The following is an 18941-nucleotide window of genomic DNA, read 5'->3' on the forward strand; positions in this document are numbered from 1 at the left end:
GTCTCTTTTATTTTTATCTTCTTCGCCTTCACTCTCTCAACCAAAAATTAAAAAAAATAAATAAAAAGAGTAAAAACTATCAACAATTTTTTCTAATTTCAGTTTCACCCTGACAGAAAAAGATTTCAAGCATTAAAAAAAAAAAAAAAAAGACAAGAAACTAAACTAAAATAGGGTTTCATTTCATGGATTCTTCTAAAACCACCATCACCACCGCAACAACCACCATCTCCGCCGCCACCACTGTCAGTTTATCAGATTCTCCTCCAGTTCAAGTAACTTCATTCCTTTATTTTTTTTTATTTAATTCACTCAATTTTTTTTTTATGTTTTTTTTTAAAGGAATTTTGTTTGGTTATTTTACATTTGTGTGCCTTTAAGGATCTGATTGTGATTTTTCTTGGTTCAATTTCAGTGGAAGGGCTTAAAATTAGGGATGCATTCTTTTTTTTATGCTGGTGGAGATATGTGAAATTGTTTCTATATAGTAATTGATGATCAAATTTGAAGATATTTGGTTCATAGGGATTGTAGACTTTGCGATGAGATTTTGGTGTTGTTGTAGGAATAGGTCTTGAAGTGACAATGGTGGTGTTAATGGCTTTCTGATGGAGGGATGTATTGAATATGATGGTTTTTGCAAACATGTATTTGTTTCTCAATCAGGGCATTTAGTTTTGTTCAAGTACAAAGAGTTGTATCGGACCTACCTGTACGTGGATTATGGTTTTTTGATGTATTATGTGCAAATGAAGAACAATCAAAGAGAGAAATGCTGTGGAGGCTGTTATGATTACTTACTTTTATTATTTTTGCTGTGTGTTGTGTGGATGAATTGAAATTCTCTTTTGGAACTACAGTTGGTGGAGAGTGTAAGATTTTGATTTTCTCTTGTTCTGCTTCTTTCTTTCTACACTTCATTTTTTTTTTGCTGTTGGATGCTTTGTTGATGTGATGAAAATGGAGGGTTCTCCAGAAAGTGTCCTGTACGTGTTATCATGAACTGTGGATATTCTCAATTGGACAAAAAAAAAAAACTACGAAAGCCAAAAAAGATTGCGGATATCCTGTTTACTTTGTTTCCTATGTTTCTAGGAATCCCCGTTTTCTAATTACGTAAGCAGGCTATCCCCTATTAAGCCTGTCAAGGCTTCGCATGTAGCACAAGGACTCCTAGGAATAAATTCTCCTCCACTTGTCTTCACGTCACCACGGACATTGTCAGACCGCCAAACAAATTTCCCGCGAAGGTTTGAGATGCTTGATTTTGCTGTTCTTACAGTTTTGAATTTATGAGTTAGGGGTTAAAGACTGTTTACGTGGTAAGTTTATATCTTTCCCAGGTTTCAATGTCCTCAGATATCTGGGGCAGAGATATCTAAGAATGATGGTGGAAGCAAGAAATCTGCTGATGGTCCAGAGGACCTGAGGAAATCTAGCACCTATTTGAATAGCAGGCTGATTGTTGATGTCCAGAAAAGCAATAATATCAACAACAACTCTGAACAAGACCAACCTGGCAGCTTCTCAGGGTGCGTTGATGAGTACTTATCTGATCCCGTGGATGTAGATTGTGCATACTCTGTTAATTTGGTAAGCCAAGATGTGAAAAGATCTGACGATGCACATCAGTCATCAGAAAGTAATTTAACCAAATCGAAAATAGCTATACTAGAATCAGATGGCATAATTGATATGGAGACAAAAGGGGATGCGTCTCAGGCCATGCCTGAGCAAGATGGAAAGGATCCTAAGGAGCAGTCAACATCTGAGACTAAGAAGGAAAAAATTGAAGAGGAAGGAAACATTGTTGAACAACCATCTCATGTCTGCCCAAATTTTGTGTCTGACTTGGTTGTGGACCATGCTTCCAGGCAACAACAATGTAACACTTCAGGGGCTCAGGTAATACCAGATTTTGTTTTCTTTTGTGAAACTAGGAGTAAAAGTGTAGAACCCGCGAGCCCTGATGTGAAGAGATGTGAATGTTAGCCTAGTAATTTTTAAGTTAACTATTTACGCTCAACTATTGCGTAAACATTTTCAGGCTGCTCCACATGAAGATTATGGTGAGGATGGGGAAACTGTCTTGCATGGACCTGTTCAACTCATAACACACCATGGTTCAGAGGTATGAATCAGTCTATCTTAAAAGTCATCTTCAAAGTTGGCGTCCTAAGAGCAGAGTGGCTGATGAATCATGTGTATTTCAAATGAGATTTTTCAATTCATCGCTCAGTTAAAATTATAGCTACTGAGAAGTTATTATGAAAAAAAGCACCCTATCAAGTAGCATGCTTTATTTGGGTGGGGCTTCCTGATCACATATTTAGGAACCACTTTATCAAGTAGCATTCCTATGAATCACGTTTTAGTTCATTGGCCCTCACCTTAATAATAAGGATAAGTTAAATTTATGAAGCTTGCAAATCTCTAACAGTTTAGGAGTTATACGTGTGGATGGTCATCTAGAAAAAACTGACGAGGGGAAATTGTGGTGATTCTTGTGTTTTTTAAGTGAAGTGGGAGAAAATTTTTTCCACAGATAGTCTATGCCATTTAAGGTTTTGGACTTGCTGTGCTATTCTTCTGCTTATTTGAGTCCATATGATGACTTCTCTACTCATTTCTTTATCTATTCTTGCATGATAAAAACACGCACCAATACGCACTCATGGTTTATGTAATTTATAGGTTATGCCTCTTAATGGAAGTCAGGTGCATTTTCACACATCCACCGTGAAACGAGTGGCACTCGTTATTTCTTTTGCAATCACATTTTAGCAGGATTTTAATTTTTGAGTAGAGTGATTTCAATATTAAATATAGGTCAGTCAGCTCCATCGTGGCATGAGTAGACGCTGCCTTCAGTTTGAAGAAGCTCAACAGAAAACTCCTATGGATGGCACATATTCTCTTGATTCAGCAATCACTATAATTGGTTCAATATCATCTTCTTCCAATACAGAATTGGAGATTTTGGATTCATCGCAGGTGGAGTTACCTAGCTCTTCCAGCAAGAAGCAAACTATGTTTGTGTCCAAGCCATCCGGTTTTGGCTTGCATCTCAATAGCATTGTCAACACTTTGCCAATAGGATGCAGTGCATCAGAACCTATCATGAGCCACCATTCAGCTGGGTACAAAATTAGTTGCTCCAAACTACCCAATTTAGTTGAAAGAGTCTCTTCAACTGCGGGAGATGATGTGCTCCAAACTAAGGCTTCACTTGCCACAGGCTCTGCCATTTCCGAGTCTCCTCACACCAAGGAAACTTTAAATAAGTTGCAGCCACCTAAGCATCAGATAACCCTACACAATAATAGGAGATTTAGCTCAGAGCATGCTGACAATTTTGAGGAGTTTAACCAATCAAGCCCCAAGAAGAAAAGGCAAGATTATGTGATAGTTTTTATATTCAACTTTTGTTTTCTTCTCCCTCTCTCTCCCTCTCTCCCTCTCTATGTATGTATGTATGTTAGCTGCACCACTGAGCTTTTTATGATCTCCAGGAAGAAAGTATCAAGCACTGATGGTGATGGTTGCAAACGTTGTAACTGTAAGAAGACTAGATGTTTGAAACGGTGAGTGATTTCAAGTTTTCTTGGTAATAGTCATATTCACATATTTGTAATTTTTTTAATTTGCTAATCTTTTGTTTTTTTAACTCTCTACTATTTGGCCAGATATTGTGATTGTTTTGCGGCCGGAATCTATTGTGCCGAAACTTGTGCTTGCCAAGGGTGCTTTAACAGGCCTGAATACGAGGATACTGTTCTTGAAGCACGTCAACAAAAAGAATCGCATAATCCACTTGCTTTTGCTCCGAAGATTGTACAGCATGTGACTGAGTTTCATGCAATCAATGTGGTACCAAGCCCTCATTTGGTTTTTTAGCAATTCATTTTTTGACTGGGAAATTTGGTAATCATGTCTGCTTATCACAGGAAGATGCAGGCCTGTTTACGCCGTCCTCAGGTAGGCATAAGACAGGATGCAATTGCAAAAGGTCAATGTGTGTGAAAAAATATTGTGAATGCTATCAGGTGTAGTATTTTGTTCATATCAGATTTTGCCATCATCTTTGTCACAATAACCAGTTCTCAATATTTCTAACTTTTCTATCTGTCATGTTTAAAAGGCTAATGTTGGATGCTCCAATGCTTGTCGATGTGAAGGGTGCAAAAATATCCATGGTAGGAAAGAAGGTGAGAAATTACACAGAAATTAAATTTTGAATCAACTCTTTAGCTGCCTTCATATGCCACAAATTAAGAGTTTTAGCAATTACAAGAAATTTGAAAATTCATTTCTCAGCCTGTGGATTCTTCTTCCAGCTTTACAAGACATTAATTCTAATGACTATATATCATGTGGAAAATTTTACAAGTTCTTTTGGTGGTTTGGTGAAAGATAATTTAGGGAAAACCTGGGAGTGTCATAGAATGTTTGGAAGCACCGAAAATAGAAGTGGTGAATAATTCATTACTCTTTCATCATAAAGAAGAAAAGCAATATTCTACCAGTGGAATGACGAATGATAGTTGTTGATGTATTTACAGAATATGGTATGACTGGAGAAATAGTAAGCAATAGAGCTAATGAAGAAAGGTTAGAAAGTATGGCTGATAACAAATTCAAAATGATTGCAAACAATAAATTTTTACAAGCCGAGCTATATGATCCGCGCAGCCTCACACCACCAACACCGTCATTCGAATACTCAAGGTATATTTTTTTTTATTAAGATGTTTTTTTTTCTGGAGAGATTAGAATATTTAAGTCCTTTTTGTTTGAATTGCTTATAGTTCCTTTTTCTTAGCCATGGAAAGGAGGCAGCAAAATCCCGACTCCTTCCTGGTAGGTATGTTCTATCGTCCGAGCCTGATTTTTCCATGCTGCCATCTTATGCAAAATCCACAAGTTCTCCTAGCAATTCACATGGCAATGACATGCTTCGCAAAACTAGTAAAACCCTGGACGTAGTTTCCCACAGCCAGGAACTGGATTATAACATCACTGAAACAATGGGACAATTCTCACCCCGATTTGATGAGCTAGCCGATTTTTCTGATCATACTCCATTGCCAAATCCTTCCCCCATCATAATGGCTTCGTCTTCATCTAAAACGCGGGACGCGGCAATTGTTTCACAGCTTTGTTTGTATCCTGGAAGTGGTTGTATCTCATCTGGCGGTTCTCTTCAGTGGCGGAGTTCACCAATTACGCCAATGACTCGGTTAGGTGAGACCAAAACTCAAGCACTGGACTCCGGTTGTGGGCTTTATGATATTCTGGAAGACGACACACCCGAAATATTTAAGGAATCTCCTACCCCTGTCACATCTGTTAAAGCAAGTTCTCCTCATAAAAAGCGAGTTTCTCCTCCTCGTGGTCACTTCCAAGAGTTTCAATCGATCTCTTCAGCAAGCTTGAAAAGTGGGCGCAAGTTCGTGTTGAAGTCTGTGCCTTCTTTCCCTCCCCTCACTCCCTGTATCGATCCCAAAGATCGCACCCAACAGAAATACTAGAAAAATAGATATTTGTTAGGTGAGTCTTGCTCATGTTTCTTGCCATTTGTGAAATAATTATTGATTTATTTACTTATCCTTGATTGATCAATTTGCTCGTTTGTATTGCAGTGATGTTGGATATACTTCATTCAACGAAAGTACATATGCAGCTATGATCCGAAGGATCAATTTTGTGCCAGGTTCGGATATGGACCACATATGATTCTTTTAATTGATAAGTTAGATACTTGATTGTCACAATCTTTCTTAAGTAGGTGTGTCGAGTGACCACAGGTTCAGGGTATACGTGAACTCATGCAAGAGATACAGCCAGGCATGATCATCATATGCAATCTTTCATGTTTGCTCCCTTTTCCATTTTCAATTCGTATCTTTCTGTTTTGCAATTGGATGTTTCTGCTGTTGATTTGATTTCATTCATGGTTGGTGGAAGGGCTGACCTTGTTTGTTAAAGAATATGGAGGAGGATAGAAAGTTGATGGAAGAGAAAGGATAATTATTTTTCCCTTTTTCGGCTGCGTTCAATTATGCCCTTCTGTCCTTTTATTCTTCCCTCTTCACTTTTCTTTTAGGCTTCCAGCATGTCATGCAGCTGGGGTGGGAATCATCTCCTTTGTCATTAGCCCTGATGCACGAATATATAAGCCTCCTTTCTCTTCGTAATGTAAGCAGAATATAAGAATAATGAACGAAGCTTGAGAAAGCTTTTTAAATCAAAACCTTCTTGTTCTCTGGCCTTTCTTTTTTTCCTGTTTTTTTGCCTTTGAAACCTCTAGCATTTCTTTCATGGTATCAAAGCTATTGGTTGTTTAGCTAACTATGGAGAAAGAAGTTGAAAATCAACAAACACCACCTTTTACTATGAAATTAACCTCACATTTTCACAACCTGTCGGATCAAAATAACCAATACTGTCTTAATAATGGTGACATATTAGTTCTCAGTTTAGTGATTGGTCTCCTAATCATAGAAAATTATGTTACATGGACAAGAGCCATGAAAAGGGCTTTTAGAGCAAAGAACAAGCTCGGTTTTGTTGATGGTAATATTACAAAACCTTTTGATCCCATCGACCCCTCTTAGAAGCTTGGAAAAGATGCAATGATATGATTGTTTTTTGGATTCATAACTCTACAAGTCCTTTAGTAAAGTCATCTTTCATCATTGTAGATAATGCATATGAGATTTGAAATAAACTCTGTGAAAGACTCATTCAATAAAATAGGCCATGGATTTTTCAACTAAAAGGGGCTTTAACTAACTTAACTAAGAGAATGATTTAGTGAGTGTCTATTATGGAAAGTAGAAAACAATTTGGGATGAGTTAACATTACATTATCCTGTGCCAGAATGTTCTTGTGGACAGATGAAGGTTTTGATTGATTGATATCAACAAGTCTGTGTAATCCAATTTCTCATGGATTTGAATGAAACATACTCCAATGTAAAAGATTAGATCATGTTAATGGATCCCATACCAAAAGTAGTAAGGTTTTTTCTCTTATTCAACAGTAAGAAAAACAACATCAAATGTTACCTTGCACATTTACTCCGGAATCAATGGCCCTCCTCACTAGAAATGCATTCACAACCTTTAGGCCATTTAACAGACCTTATTGCCCGCATTGCAAGATTCAAAGGCATCTCTTGGAGGATTGTTTCAAAGCAGGGAATGCAACAACTCCCATTTATAGTCATTATTATGAGTGGTCATTTAGCAGAAAAATGTTACAAGCTAGTGGGATACCCTTTCGATCACAAGTTATATAATAAGGGAAGAAGACCAAATATGTATACCAGTCAGTGCAACATGATTGTAGCTGAGGATTTTCTAAAGAATCAGATTGTTAAGATGAATTTGATTTCAAATCAGTATCAGAAAATCTTATAGTTACTTCATGAGAAACACAAACCAGTAGATATACATCCTTCTATGGCTCATAATTCAACCATCCTTATAGCTAACTTCACAAGTCTTCCATCTATATCTGGTATCACAATCTATCTCTCCACTAACTCCCATAAATATTTTGACATTAACAATGTTTCTTGGATCATAGATACAGGAGTTACAGATCATATAATCTGTGGCACCATATTCTTAATAAAAATCACAGTCATTATATCTTATATAATTTCAAACTTCCTGATGGCCTAGAGGTTCCAGTCACGCACATAGACACTGTTAAACTCTCCAAATTAATCAACCTTAAGAATGTTTTGTGTGTTCTTTTATTTGCTTTCAATTTTTTTTCCTTCTCCAACACTAACTAAAAACATCTCTTGTTGATCATCTCTAGCATACTAAAGTATCTTTTACTGCTTCGATGTGTAAATCATCCAAGTATTTGAACACTTATTGTTTGCATTCTACTTATGCTACAAATACCAGTCATAATTCTAATTTGTGGCATTATCGTTTAGGTCATATTTCCAACTTTAGATTACAACTAATTATAGATCCTATTGTAATAAAAAAAAAAAAAAAAAAAAAAACACATAGACAACATAGACTCTCTTTTAATGAAAGCCTACACAAATCTTTTTTCAATTTTGAACTCATACACTATAACTTATAGGGCCATGTTTTGTGGCAGCTTATGATGGGCGTAGATATTTCTTGACCATTGTTGATGACCTATCTCGTAGTACCTAAATTTATTTATTTAAAAATAAGTCAAGCACACGAAAATCTATAAAGTTATTCTATAATCTTGTTAATACTCAATTTAGAGCTAAAGTTAAATACCTAAGAAGTGATAATGGAGCAGAGTTTCAAATGCAAGGCTTCTTCCATAAAAATGGTATCATTCACCAAAGAACTTGTGTAGAAATCTCACAACAAAATGGGATAATTGAGAGAAAATATCAACACATCTTAAATGTTGCTAGGGCTCTTAGACTCAAGCTAACTTACCTCTTGAGTTTTAGAATGATTGTATACTCACTACCACTTACATTGTAAATCGTATCCCTACACCTTTACTGCAAAACAAGACACTTTATGAAGCCATCTTCAAAACTAATCCCACATATCAGCGCTTGAGAGTCTTTAGATGTCTCTGTTTTGCCACCACTTTAAGTCAAGGAAGGAAAAAATTTGACTCCAGAGCAAGAAGATGTGTTTTTCTTAGTTATCCTTTTAGGGTGAAAGGTTATAAGCTGGTAGATTTAGAAACAAATGAAATCCTTTTGTCTAAAGATGTAACGTTCCATGAATAAATTTTTCCTTTCAAGGCACCTGTATTCGAAACTCCTTCTTCTAATACAATAACTCTTGTAGTACAATCACAACAATATAATTCTCATTATTATTATTTTGTTTTTAGATCCCCTAAATGACATTTACATTCTTTTTTATCAAATAACTAACACTCTTTTCTCACCTTCTAATTCAACTGACTTATCTTCAAATAACGACATTTCTCCTAACACATATGACACAAGTATTCAAACCAACTCACCACTATCAGATCTTTCCTCTTCAAATCATTCTTTTATTTCCACAACTTCACCATCTACACCAGACCCCTTTCCTTTTTATTTCTTATCTTTATGTTCGCAAGTCTGCTAGGATGAAACAAGCTCTCAAATACTTGCAAGACTTTCATTGTCACCCAGTTTCTTTCAATTCTCCCAATCCAATCTAAGCCACCATAACTGAGGTTCTTCAGGTAACCAATTTCATTTGAATAATTTCCTTTCATACAATAAATTCTCTTTACCTTATCAAGTTTTTTTTTACTTATATATCCTCTTATACTGAGCCACAAACATATGCCTAAGTTATTAACGAACCTTATTAGTGCATAGCCATGGAGAATGAGTTGAAAGCTTTAGAGTCTAACCAGACATAAATAATGACTGATTTACCTCCTAGAAAAAGGCTTATTGACTGCAAATATGTATACAAGATAAAATACAATTCATATGACAACATTGAAATATTCAAAGCAAGGTTAGTTACAAAGGGATACACATAACAAGAAGGTATTGATTACCACGAAACTTTCTCCCTTATTGCCAAGCTTGTCACAATATAATGTCTTTTAACCATAACTACAGTTAAAGGATGGGGTCTGTATCTGTTTGATGTTAATAACACCTTTCTCTATGGCAACTTATAGGAAGAAATATACATGAAGCAACCCTTTAAATACACCCAAGGTCAATCTCATCAAGTTTACAAACTACTTAAAAGGCTTTATAAGTTAAAACAAGCATCATGATAATGGTACTCAAAATTCTACACCTCTTTGCTTAAGTTTAGCTTCTGTCATTCCAAATCAGGTTATAGCTTCTTCATCAAATAAGACAATAACTCTTTCACAACAGTACTAGTATATGTCGATAATATCATAGTGGCAAGTGACTCTTCTACTATTGTCAAAGATATTAAAGTCTTTCTCAATAAGTTCAAAATCAAAGATTTGAGAAATTAAGGTATTTTCTTGGAATCAAGATTGCTAGAACAACTCAAGAAATACAAATATGTCAGCGGAAATTTGTTGTAGACATTCTAGCAAGCTCTAACATTCTTGGATCTTGACCTTATAAACTTCCTATGGATCAAAATTTAAAACTCAGTAAAGAAGAGGGAACATTTCTGTTTAATCCCATTTACTACAGGAAGTTAGTTGGGAAACTTCTATACTTAGAATAACAAGACCGAACATCTCTTATAACGTTCAAATTCTGAGTCAATTTATGGATCATCCTACTGACCTCCACTTAACAGCAGCATTCAAAATCATGAAATATATCAAATGGACTCTAGGACAGGGCCTCTTCTTTCCTTCTACAAATAACCTGGATATTATAGCCTATTGTGATTTTAACAAGGCATCTTGTCCTGATACCAGACGTTTTGTTTCTAGTTTTTGCATATTCCTTGGTTTATTTTCCATCACTTGGAAATCCAAGAAGCAATCAATGATATCTCGATCTTCGCTAAAGGCTAAGTACCATGTCATGGCTACCACTAGTTTAGAAATTACTTGGTTGTGTTTTCTTCTAACATATCTTCAAGTCTCTCATTCGCACGTTGTTATGTTGCATTGTGATAACAAAGTAGCATTGCATATTGCTTTGAATCCTGTTTTTTTCACAAAAGGACCAAGCATGTTGAGTTAGATTGTCATTTTATTCATGATAAAATCCAAAAAGGCATTTTAATGACTGCACGTGTCTCTACAAAGTGTCAACTGGCTTTTGTTTTTATAAAAGCCAACGCCAAGTGTAATCATGCCAACGACCCATTAGATGTACCAATTGGGTCAATTACAAGAGTTAAGGCAAATAAGCATTAAATGGGCTTATATATAATATATAGAGCAAGATGGACCTAGAGGAGCTTAGGAGATTTGAGGAGCATGAAGGACGACCTTTAATTCATCTAATTCAGGTCCAAGAAGTGCCCAACTTATGTGGAACAAAGGGCTGATGGTCTGGCCCCATATCAGCCTTGTTAGGCTTGTTTTTCCTAATGATACAAGGACAAAAAGTCAACAATTTATTTTCCTAAACAATCAAAGGAAGTTTTGGCATATTTGATTCCTAAAGAGGAAATGATTATTTAATGTTTTTCCTAGCCTAGGAAGGAAAGTAATTAAATTAGCAACAAAGGAGAAAATTCATTTTCTTATTTGTCCAAGGAAATCCAAGCTAATCAAGGATCTAAAAGGGGCGACATCATAAATTTTTCAAATCAGATTTCTCCTAGCTTATTTAGGACTTCCATAGGGTAGTAAATTTGATCCTATCATATTTAGAATATTAAATTCAGATTTATTATTGTTATTATTATTTTCTTTCTTAGTTTAGGGTTTTATTTATATTATTTAGGTTTAATTGTAAGTGGGCCTCATATAAGTCCACATAAGGGGTTCATTAGGGTTTGTTTCAGTCTATAGTCAGTATAAATAAAGGCATAACCAGACATGTAAGGGTTACACAATTTTCAAATCAATAAACTTCTTATTGCCACACTTTGTGTGTTAATAGGATAATCTCCCTTCCTTTGTTTTCTAAAGAACTTAAAACGATTTATTGAAGAACAACTGACTTCGTGGCGTTATCCTTATACTTCTCGTTCGCGAATCAATATTCATTAGGTAGGGGTTTCCGTTTTCAATAGTGTCAGTGCTTAGATACAAGTTATCTTTATATTTCATTTATATCAAACCTGATTTACTTGACTTTCCGGGAATTAATATTTTTACATGTAAATTGTATGACCACGTGATCACAAGGTTCACATCTCTTTAGCTGCATACTTATTGTCTTCCCACATGTCCTATATGGGCATCGTAAACTACTATGCTCTATCTTATGGGGCTGGTAAAGAATACGGAGGAGGATAGAAAGATGTTGGAAGAGCAAGGATGCTTATTTCCCCTTTTTCCGCTGCGATCAGCCATGCCCTTCTGTCCTTTTCTTCTTCCCTCTTTCCCTTCCTTTTAGGCTTCCAGCATGTCATGCAGCTGGGGTGGGAATCATCCCCTGGGCATCGGACAGGCTGACTCATTAGCCCTGATGCATGTATATATAGGCCTCCTTCTCTTTGTAATGTAAGCAGAATATAAGAATAATGAACGAAGCCTGAGAAAGATTTTTAAACCAAAACCTTCTTGTTCTCTGCCTCTCTTTTTTCCTGTTTTTTTTTTTTCCTCTGCAAACTCTAGCATTTCTTTCATTGTTGATCAGTGAAAAATAAAAATTTCATTCTCTTGACAGTATCTAAGTTGGATGGGTTCACAATTTTTTTTCGTTGCTCCCCAATCTTCTCAAGTCATTTTGACTGCTTCCTGCTCTCTACCATTTCCAGTTTCTTGTCTCCATTCACAGATTATGATGCACCAGTAACTTGTCGTAAAATTTTTCACCGCATCATTTGACGGCAGAATAGTTAAAAGTTATTGTTGGTTTTGCAACAATCGCTGAGTTTTTTTTATGATCGATTAATCTTTTATGTTTGCTCGGTTGTATAGCCTTGTTAGAGTTCAACTGTCCGTTCGTGCAAGGGGGATCCATGAGCCTTTTGTGCTCCATCAAGCTTGATTCAGGGTCGGTTATTGTTAGGGGGTCAATTCTAGAATCCCTTGTAAACCCAAACTCGGTGGTGAGCCTGATTCTCGAGGTACCTTGTGGTTGCATGCCTGCCCTAGCGCATATATCTTTTGGGCTCCGGGAGCTTGGCTGGCTGCTAGCCCTTCATTGCTCATACACGGCTTTACGATGGAAAACAAACCGTTGCCATGAATGGTTTGTTTTCTAAGTTTGATTAGTATATCATAATAATTGATTAATAATCTCTATATATAGTTTATTGATATGATCTAAACAACATGAAAACAATGAGAAGCCATCCCATGTCGAGCTCTTATTATGTACCATGAAATACATCTAACGCTGGTAACCTCACAGATACATTATTCCAAGTCAAAAGACTAGTAAAATTTCCTGGATTCAGAGCAAGAGAACATCCATGTCTGTATCCCTTTCCAACTCTCTAGAGGGAAAAAAGAAAAAAGAAAACCAAAATACTAACACCAAACCCTTGCTAGCATCACAATATGATATTAAACCCAAACGAAAAAAGAAAATCAACAGACAGAAAAGAGATTAATTAAGAAAAATGACATCGAGGAATAATGAATTGAACCATGAGCTATACCATATACCCCCACACCATGCATATATCCTGGAATGCCTTTGCTATCCATTATACATTCTTCTGTAACCCCACTTACCCTTGTTCCTTGACAGTTCTTTCGCCATCAAGACCATGACCCGTCGAGCCCTAACCTAGTGGTTAGCCAGTTACATACTTCATCCATCTCTTCAGGGATTGTGTAATGACCAAGCCTGCATTGAAGACAAACATTTTTTTATCATTGCTAATGCCAAAAACAAAATGTTTAAAAAGTAGGATATGCTAATGCCTAGAGGGAGTCGGATATACCCATTATAGCTTCTAAACGTAAGATTTCGGAATCCAGCAGAACTTAATGCCTGAGCTGATTTCTCTCCAAGTTTATGTGCAACCACATCATCACCTGCAACCAGAAAGTAAGATATGAACTCTGTACAGCTTGCTGAATGGAGATTGCACTATTATAGGTGTATTGACCTATGAGCAGTTAAAAAACCTAGAGAACTGCAATCACTTCTTTGGAACCACATAATGACAGATCAGGTGGTTTCCAGCGAAGCATGGCCCAATATCTACACATTTATCATCTTGTTTGATCATGCAAATATGTTATTATACCAAAGTTATTAGAATGCAGATAGCATAATGTGAATATGTTTTCATCTGTCCATCAGATTCTCAATGAAGGTATCATTGAGAATGAATGCATTCAAAGCTGTGAGATGAAAGCCATACCTGAGCCATGACAGAGCAGGATAGGCAAGGATGCTGCACGTCTTGCAGCTTCATCTGATCTTTCTATCCGGCTCCTCAAGGTCCTGCAAGACAAGACAAGAAATGGTTTTCTAATAAATTGCTTGACCAACATGTGAATTGTTGTAATTTATCATGTGTCTAACTGTGGTTAAGGTCTCGTGTCTGTTCACACAAAAAAACTCAGAACACGGATAGGCAAGGATGTGAATTGTTGTAAACCTTGAACACGGAAGCCAGCCACTTAGACCAACAACTGCACTTAAGTTGACGGGGTACGGATTTCCATTCCCATATTGCCCTAAAACATGGCATGTAGCAGAGTAGAGGGCAGTTGCAGCACCCATACTGAAGCCACCTACACCAAGTTTGACTGAAAAACAAAGATAAAATCTTACTGGTTATTTACTGTGTAACATGCTAAAAGAAGTGCAATTAATATGAATACAGACACCAATACTCCCAAGCAATTTAAGAAAACATGCTTTCTTTGACATGCGCACGAAGCTCTCATACCTCTGTCAAAGTACTGTGCCACACTCAAATCAGACTAAAAAGACAACTAATTCAGTGAAGCACATTTCAACAAGCATCTGACAGCCTTTTCCTGGTGGTGTGGCAAATCCACATGCAAACAGGGCCGATATACCAAAAACCTCATGGATACATGAAGTTTATTGCTTGATAAAAAACAATTTCTGATTAAGACATCACAATGATCATATGAGGAAAGTAATGAGGTTTGTTGCTGAAATCCTGAAGCACCCTCGGATTACAGATCGAACCACCCAACCCCACCTAGCCAAAGTAGAGAGCAACAGTGGAAGAGTTTGCAGCATATTCTTGATTATAACCTTTAGTTGACGTACTGACTGTGTTGGAGAAATAAATTAACACCATCCTGATCCAGTAAAGATTCTCCAAGTATACAACCATAAGTACCCCTTAAGCAGGACAAGAGGCTAAATAGTACCAGAAAGCTACTTACTATCAGCAGGCTCGGTTGATAAAAGATTCGCAACATGTGTTGCTGAAGCATGTAGCCCCTCCAAATCATCAGGGGCGTCTTCTGAAATATCCCCCACATCAAACCCTGGAATAAAATACACAAGCTATTCAGACCATATTCTCTACTGGCACAATATCTAAAGATATTTGAATAGAGACTTTCTTTTTGACAGGATACATAAAAACAAGTGCAGGCTAGTTTCATGTGAGGTTAGCTCAAGATAAGTAACAGAGCTTGCAGCCATTTAAATTATGTGAACTGGAAGAAAAGAAATCCACAAGGTAGTTCTTACAAGCAGTGCATGGAAATCCACCAAATATTGCTACTGGCCTGGTTGGAGCAGTTGGGCATATCCATTTAATCTGCCACATCAAATTCAAACAGAACCACATGGAAAAGTTATTTTTGTCCGCTATAATTACATTTTTCTGAACATGGAAGAATTGAGGCACAGAATGATACACGTTGCATGTGCGCAAGTAGAATTCTGTGGTAACTTATAATAATAATAATTATCCTTACATTAGGAAGAGGAAGAGTTTCCAAGAGCTGGGACCAGCTGCAAAACAAAGCACAGAAGGGGGGAAATTCATTCAGTCACTGTGAAGTACTCTCAAAACTGCCGCAACAACACATCAAAACCCAATTGCAAAAGGATCGGTACGCTCTTCAGGAAGTTTGAAGGCATTTTATTATAACTTACGAAATACTTTCCAACATTTGGGGACCACACTCGAAGTAGAGCACCAGGCCTCAGCAATAATAGTGATAGTATAGATCTTATTATATGACATTAGCAATCTCGTATCTTGATTTTCGGTAACAATATTCTAAAAAATGGAACATTAAATGGTTAAGGTTATTACATCATTAGTAATTTCTTTGCAAATTAAAAGGACAAGCTGGTGTAAGAGTGGTCCCCTATTCTAAGCTTTGGCATATCCACATATTGGCTTTCAGCTGCCCTAGCACAGCTTAGATCAAGGAAGTACATGGAAAAAAAGAAGAAAACTACTCATGTTTAAATAATTCTTGCACAATTGCCCTCTCTCACCAATCAATCTTGGCAAGGATCTAGTAGAAAAGGACACAGTTCAATAAGTTAAACAAATGCCAAAAATTTTCAGCAGAACTGGACAAGATATTGACATCCATAACTCTCTCTCTTTGGTTTTGTAGGAGGAAAACAAGTCCATTCTCATATAAGGCATGTGCTCGAGATAAAGATAAAGGAATAGAATTCCACCAACTGTTATTCATAAAGCAGGAATTCACTTATTGATACTGACAGATAGTTAGATACAACGAAAAAAGGCTGGTGGTCATAATCTTGAACTGCCATTCCATGCACATTCAAATAATCCGTGATTCAAACAATAGACGTTTATTTAAGTTGCATTTTGTTAAGAAAAAATCTAACTTGATCAATAGCTTTCAATTGCATCAATAAACCAGCTTTTAGAAGTGAGCTCTTTAGCAAAAAAAAAGTTTCAAATGGAAACTGAGAAGAGAAAGAATAACAGCAATACAAGCACCAGTTCAGCAGAATAAAACTAGCATTTTACCTTGAGCCCTTATCACCAAGACCGTGCAGCCAAACTATAGTGGTCTGGTGCTTTCCTTTAGGCCTCACCACATGGGTTCTTCCAAATTCAAATGTTCTTGTAGCATTCCTGCTGCCTGAAAGAGTTAAAAAAAATATACTAAAGGCCACACAATCCTCACAAACACAAACTATAAACAAGAAAGGCAACAAAGACTAACCAGAACCTACAGCAGAGGTATTGTAGCTCATTATATCCCACAAAAAAAAGAAAACTTAAACTAAAGCAGGATTCTTGATGAATGTTCAAGCTGAGTTCTTGAGTTCCTGCAATGAATAAAATCAAAATTGACCACACATCTATTTATAACCATATAAGAGGGTGGCAATGGAATATAACCCACAAATCAACATCAATACCTCTTAGTCACATCAACACCTCACACAGAGAAACTACCAGAAAGCGAAAGGCTCTCTAGAAAAGAAGATAAAAAGAAAGATAAAAGAAAGTGATAGAGAAACAAATAAAGCAGCAACCTTTCATGAGCAAAGAATCCACATAGATCAAATTAGCACATACATGTAGAAAATGAGCTAACAAAGACTTCAAGTTAGGAAAGCAAGGACATCAAGAATCTATTCTTTGTGGACAGTGGACAACTAAAGTGCTTCAACCACAACAACCCGAGAATATCTACAAAACATAACAGTAAATAGCAAATATTTCTCTATGATTTCAAGAAAACAAAAAAGAACCCATCTTTTTAAATTTTCCAAGTGCTTAATACATACCCGTTAACATACAAATCTTGAAGTTGAAACCTTCAACATAGTTTAAGCATGGACTCACTTGTTACAAGCATGTCTACAAAGATCTGACTTCATTAAATAGATTAAAAGAAAAAACATATGGAAATGCAGGGTTTAAGCTTTTATAAAGGGTACCAACCAAGCAACCAACCTGGGTTAGGAATAAAACCCTGAAAAGCATAAGGCCTTTTTTCAAATTTTACTTTCTTCTTCTTGAACCTCTCTTTCAACCTTTGTTTTGTTTGCTTTGTTCATATTGACAATGGAACCCCCCAAAACCACTTGTGTTTGTCTCCAAAATAAGGGCGGTGCAGGGTGCTCTTTCGGTTTTCCTGCGACCACTGTTACTATTACCAAATTACCCCCCTATCGTATCTACATTTTCAATCTACCGGTAAATGTTTGTTATTTCTAGTATTTCTTGTTTTGTCTGAAATTATATTTTGTAGGAATATAATTTTTATATTTTCAGTGCTTGTTTTTGTAAAGTATTTTTTAAAAAAATATTTTTTTTATTTATTTTCTATAAAATATTTTATGTAAAAAATGGTCAATAAAAAATATTATATAATTAATTTTTAATTTATTATATTTAATAACAAGTATTTTTAACTCATAAAATTTATAAAATATTTTATAAATAATAATTTATTTACAATATTATCTAATTATTTCAATCATCATTACAATGATTTCATCATCATTTTCTTTTTTATTATCATTATTGTTATCTTACCGTTATCTTCTTTAAAAAATAACTTACATGGATGAGTAAGATATCAATTCTAGCAAAAGTTTTATATTACTCTATGAAATAAATATAAAAAATCATATTGAATAAAAAAAATTATTTTTAAAACTTAATTTATTTTTTAATTTTCTATCTATCTTTTTTACAAAGTAATTATTAGTGTATTTTTTTTCATGAATGTAATATTTTAAAAAAAAATTATGATGACAATTTTATCTAATTCGTTGAGCATCTCAACGCCATGAGCTTCATTGGATAGAATTTTTAACCAATGTTAGATCAAATATGGGTAAAATAATAAATAAGTAAATAAATTTGAGTATTCCAAATGGGATGGATATGGGTTTTTGTTTTACAGAGTCAGGACAAGTTTTTTCAAGGGAAGGAGACATTTTATCTTGCAAGGTTACTATAAACCCAGAAAATATAGGGATTGTGCATGATTTTTATTATTGAATGCGACCATTCCTTTTCCACCATTCAAATTATAGCAAAATAGATTATTTTTTTTTTAGAAATTGTGTTAAATGATATGGGTTTTTTATTCACTTGAATTATTTGGAAAAAATTTGGTTGTGAAATATTGAACTATTAAAAAGTTAAGATTTTAACCCTTGAAAAATATTGGAGAGTGAAATATTATTTAATATTGAACCCATAAAAAAGATTAGTGTCTCTTGATAAGATCTAACCCGTAATGAAATTTGTGTATCAATAGCGAATACTTGAATTATGGTTCAAGGATTGAAACACATCCAAATCACTATAAGTCTGGTATGTCTCTCTCTCGGTATCTATCTCATTTATTTTATATATTTTCATATCGAATCTTTATTTTGGCTTTTTTAAGTGTTAAAGTATAAAAAAATTTAAAATATCAAATTTTC

General features: G+C 35.5%; 2 protein-coding genes across 6 annotated transcripts; one reads left to right on the forward strand and one right to left on the reverse strand.

The window, feature by feature from the left end:
* LOC118051210 (CRC domain-containing protein TSO1) lies at positions 1 to 5990 on the forward strand. 2 transcript variants are annotated; one of them, XM_035061807.2, is made up of 12 exons: positions 1 to 275; positions 1096 to 1250; positions 1344 to 1905; positions 2048 to 2131; positions 2830 to 3392; positions 3513 to 3584; positions 3687 to 3870; positions 3948 to 4046; positions 4142 to 4208; positions 4563 to 4728; positions 4823 to 5550; positions 5643 to 5990. In XM_035061807.2, exons 1-11 carry the CDS (start codon positions 186 to 188, stop codon positions 5529 to 5531), a joined length of 2751 nt encoding a protein of 916 aa, XP_034917698.1. In that variant the 5' UTR covers positions 1 to 185; the 3' UTR covers positions 5532 to 5550; positions 5643 to 5990. The 2 variants fall into 2 exon arrangements, with proteins under 2 accessions (XP_034917698.1, XP_034917702.1); XM_035061811.2 differs by lacking the exon at positions 5643 to 5990 and having other exon boundaries at positions 4809 to 5125.
* Positions 5991 to 12881: 6891 nt separating this feature from the next.
* On the reverse strand, positions 12882 to 17608 carry LOC118051208 (uncharacterized). Of its 4 annotated transcripts, none has more exons than XM_035061804.2 (11): positions 17455 to 17561; positions 16914 to 16968; positions 16715 to 16820; positions 16516 to 16630; positions 15473 to 15509; positions 15243 to 15312; positions 14930 to 15034; positions 14164 to 14314; positions 13924 to 14006; positions 13498 to 13591; positions 12882 to 13400 (listed from the first exon to the last, which is right to left on the reverse strand). In XM_035061804.2, the coding sequence occupies exons 3-11, from the start codon at positions 16743 to 16745 to the stop codon at positions 13313 to 13315; spliced, it is 774 nt and encodes a 257-aa protein (XP_034917695.1). In that variant the 5' UTR covers positions 16746 to 16820; positions 16914 to 16968; positions 17455 to 17561; the 3' UTR covers positions 12882 to 13312. The 4 variants fall into 4 exon arrangements, with proteins under 4 accessions (XP_034917695.1, XP_034917694.1, XP_034917696.1 ...); XM_035061803.2 differs by lacking the exon at positions 16914 to 16968 and adding an exon at positions 17286 to 17358 and having other exon boundaries at positions 17455 to 17560; XM_035061805.2 differs by lacking the exon at positions 16914 to 16968 and adding an exon at positions 17286 to 17368 and having other exon boundaries at positions 17455 to 17551.
* Between the last annotated feature and the right edge of the window lie 1333 nt (positions 17609 to 18941).

This window comes from Populus alba, chromosome 18 (genome assembly GCF_005239225.2).
Source record: "Populus alba chromosome 18, ASM523922v2, whole genome shotgun sequence".
NCBI classification, from domain to species: Eukaryota; Viridiplantae; Streptophyta; class Magnoliopsida; order Malpighiales; family Salicaceae; genus Populus; species Populus alba.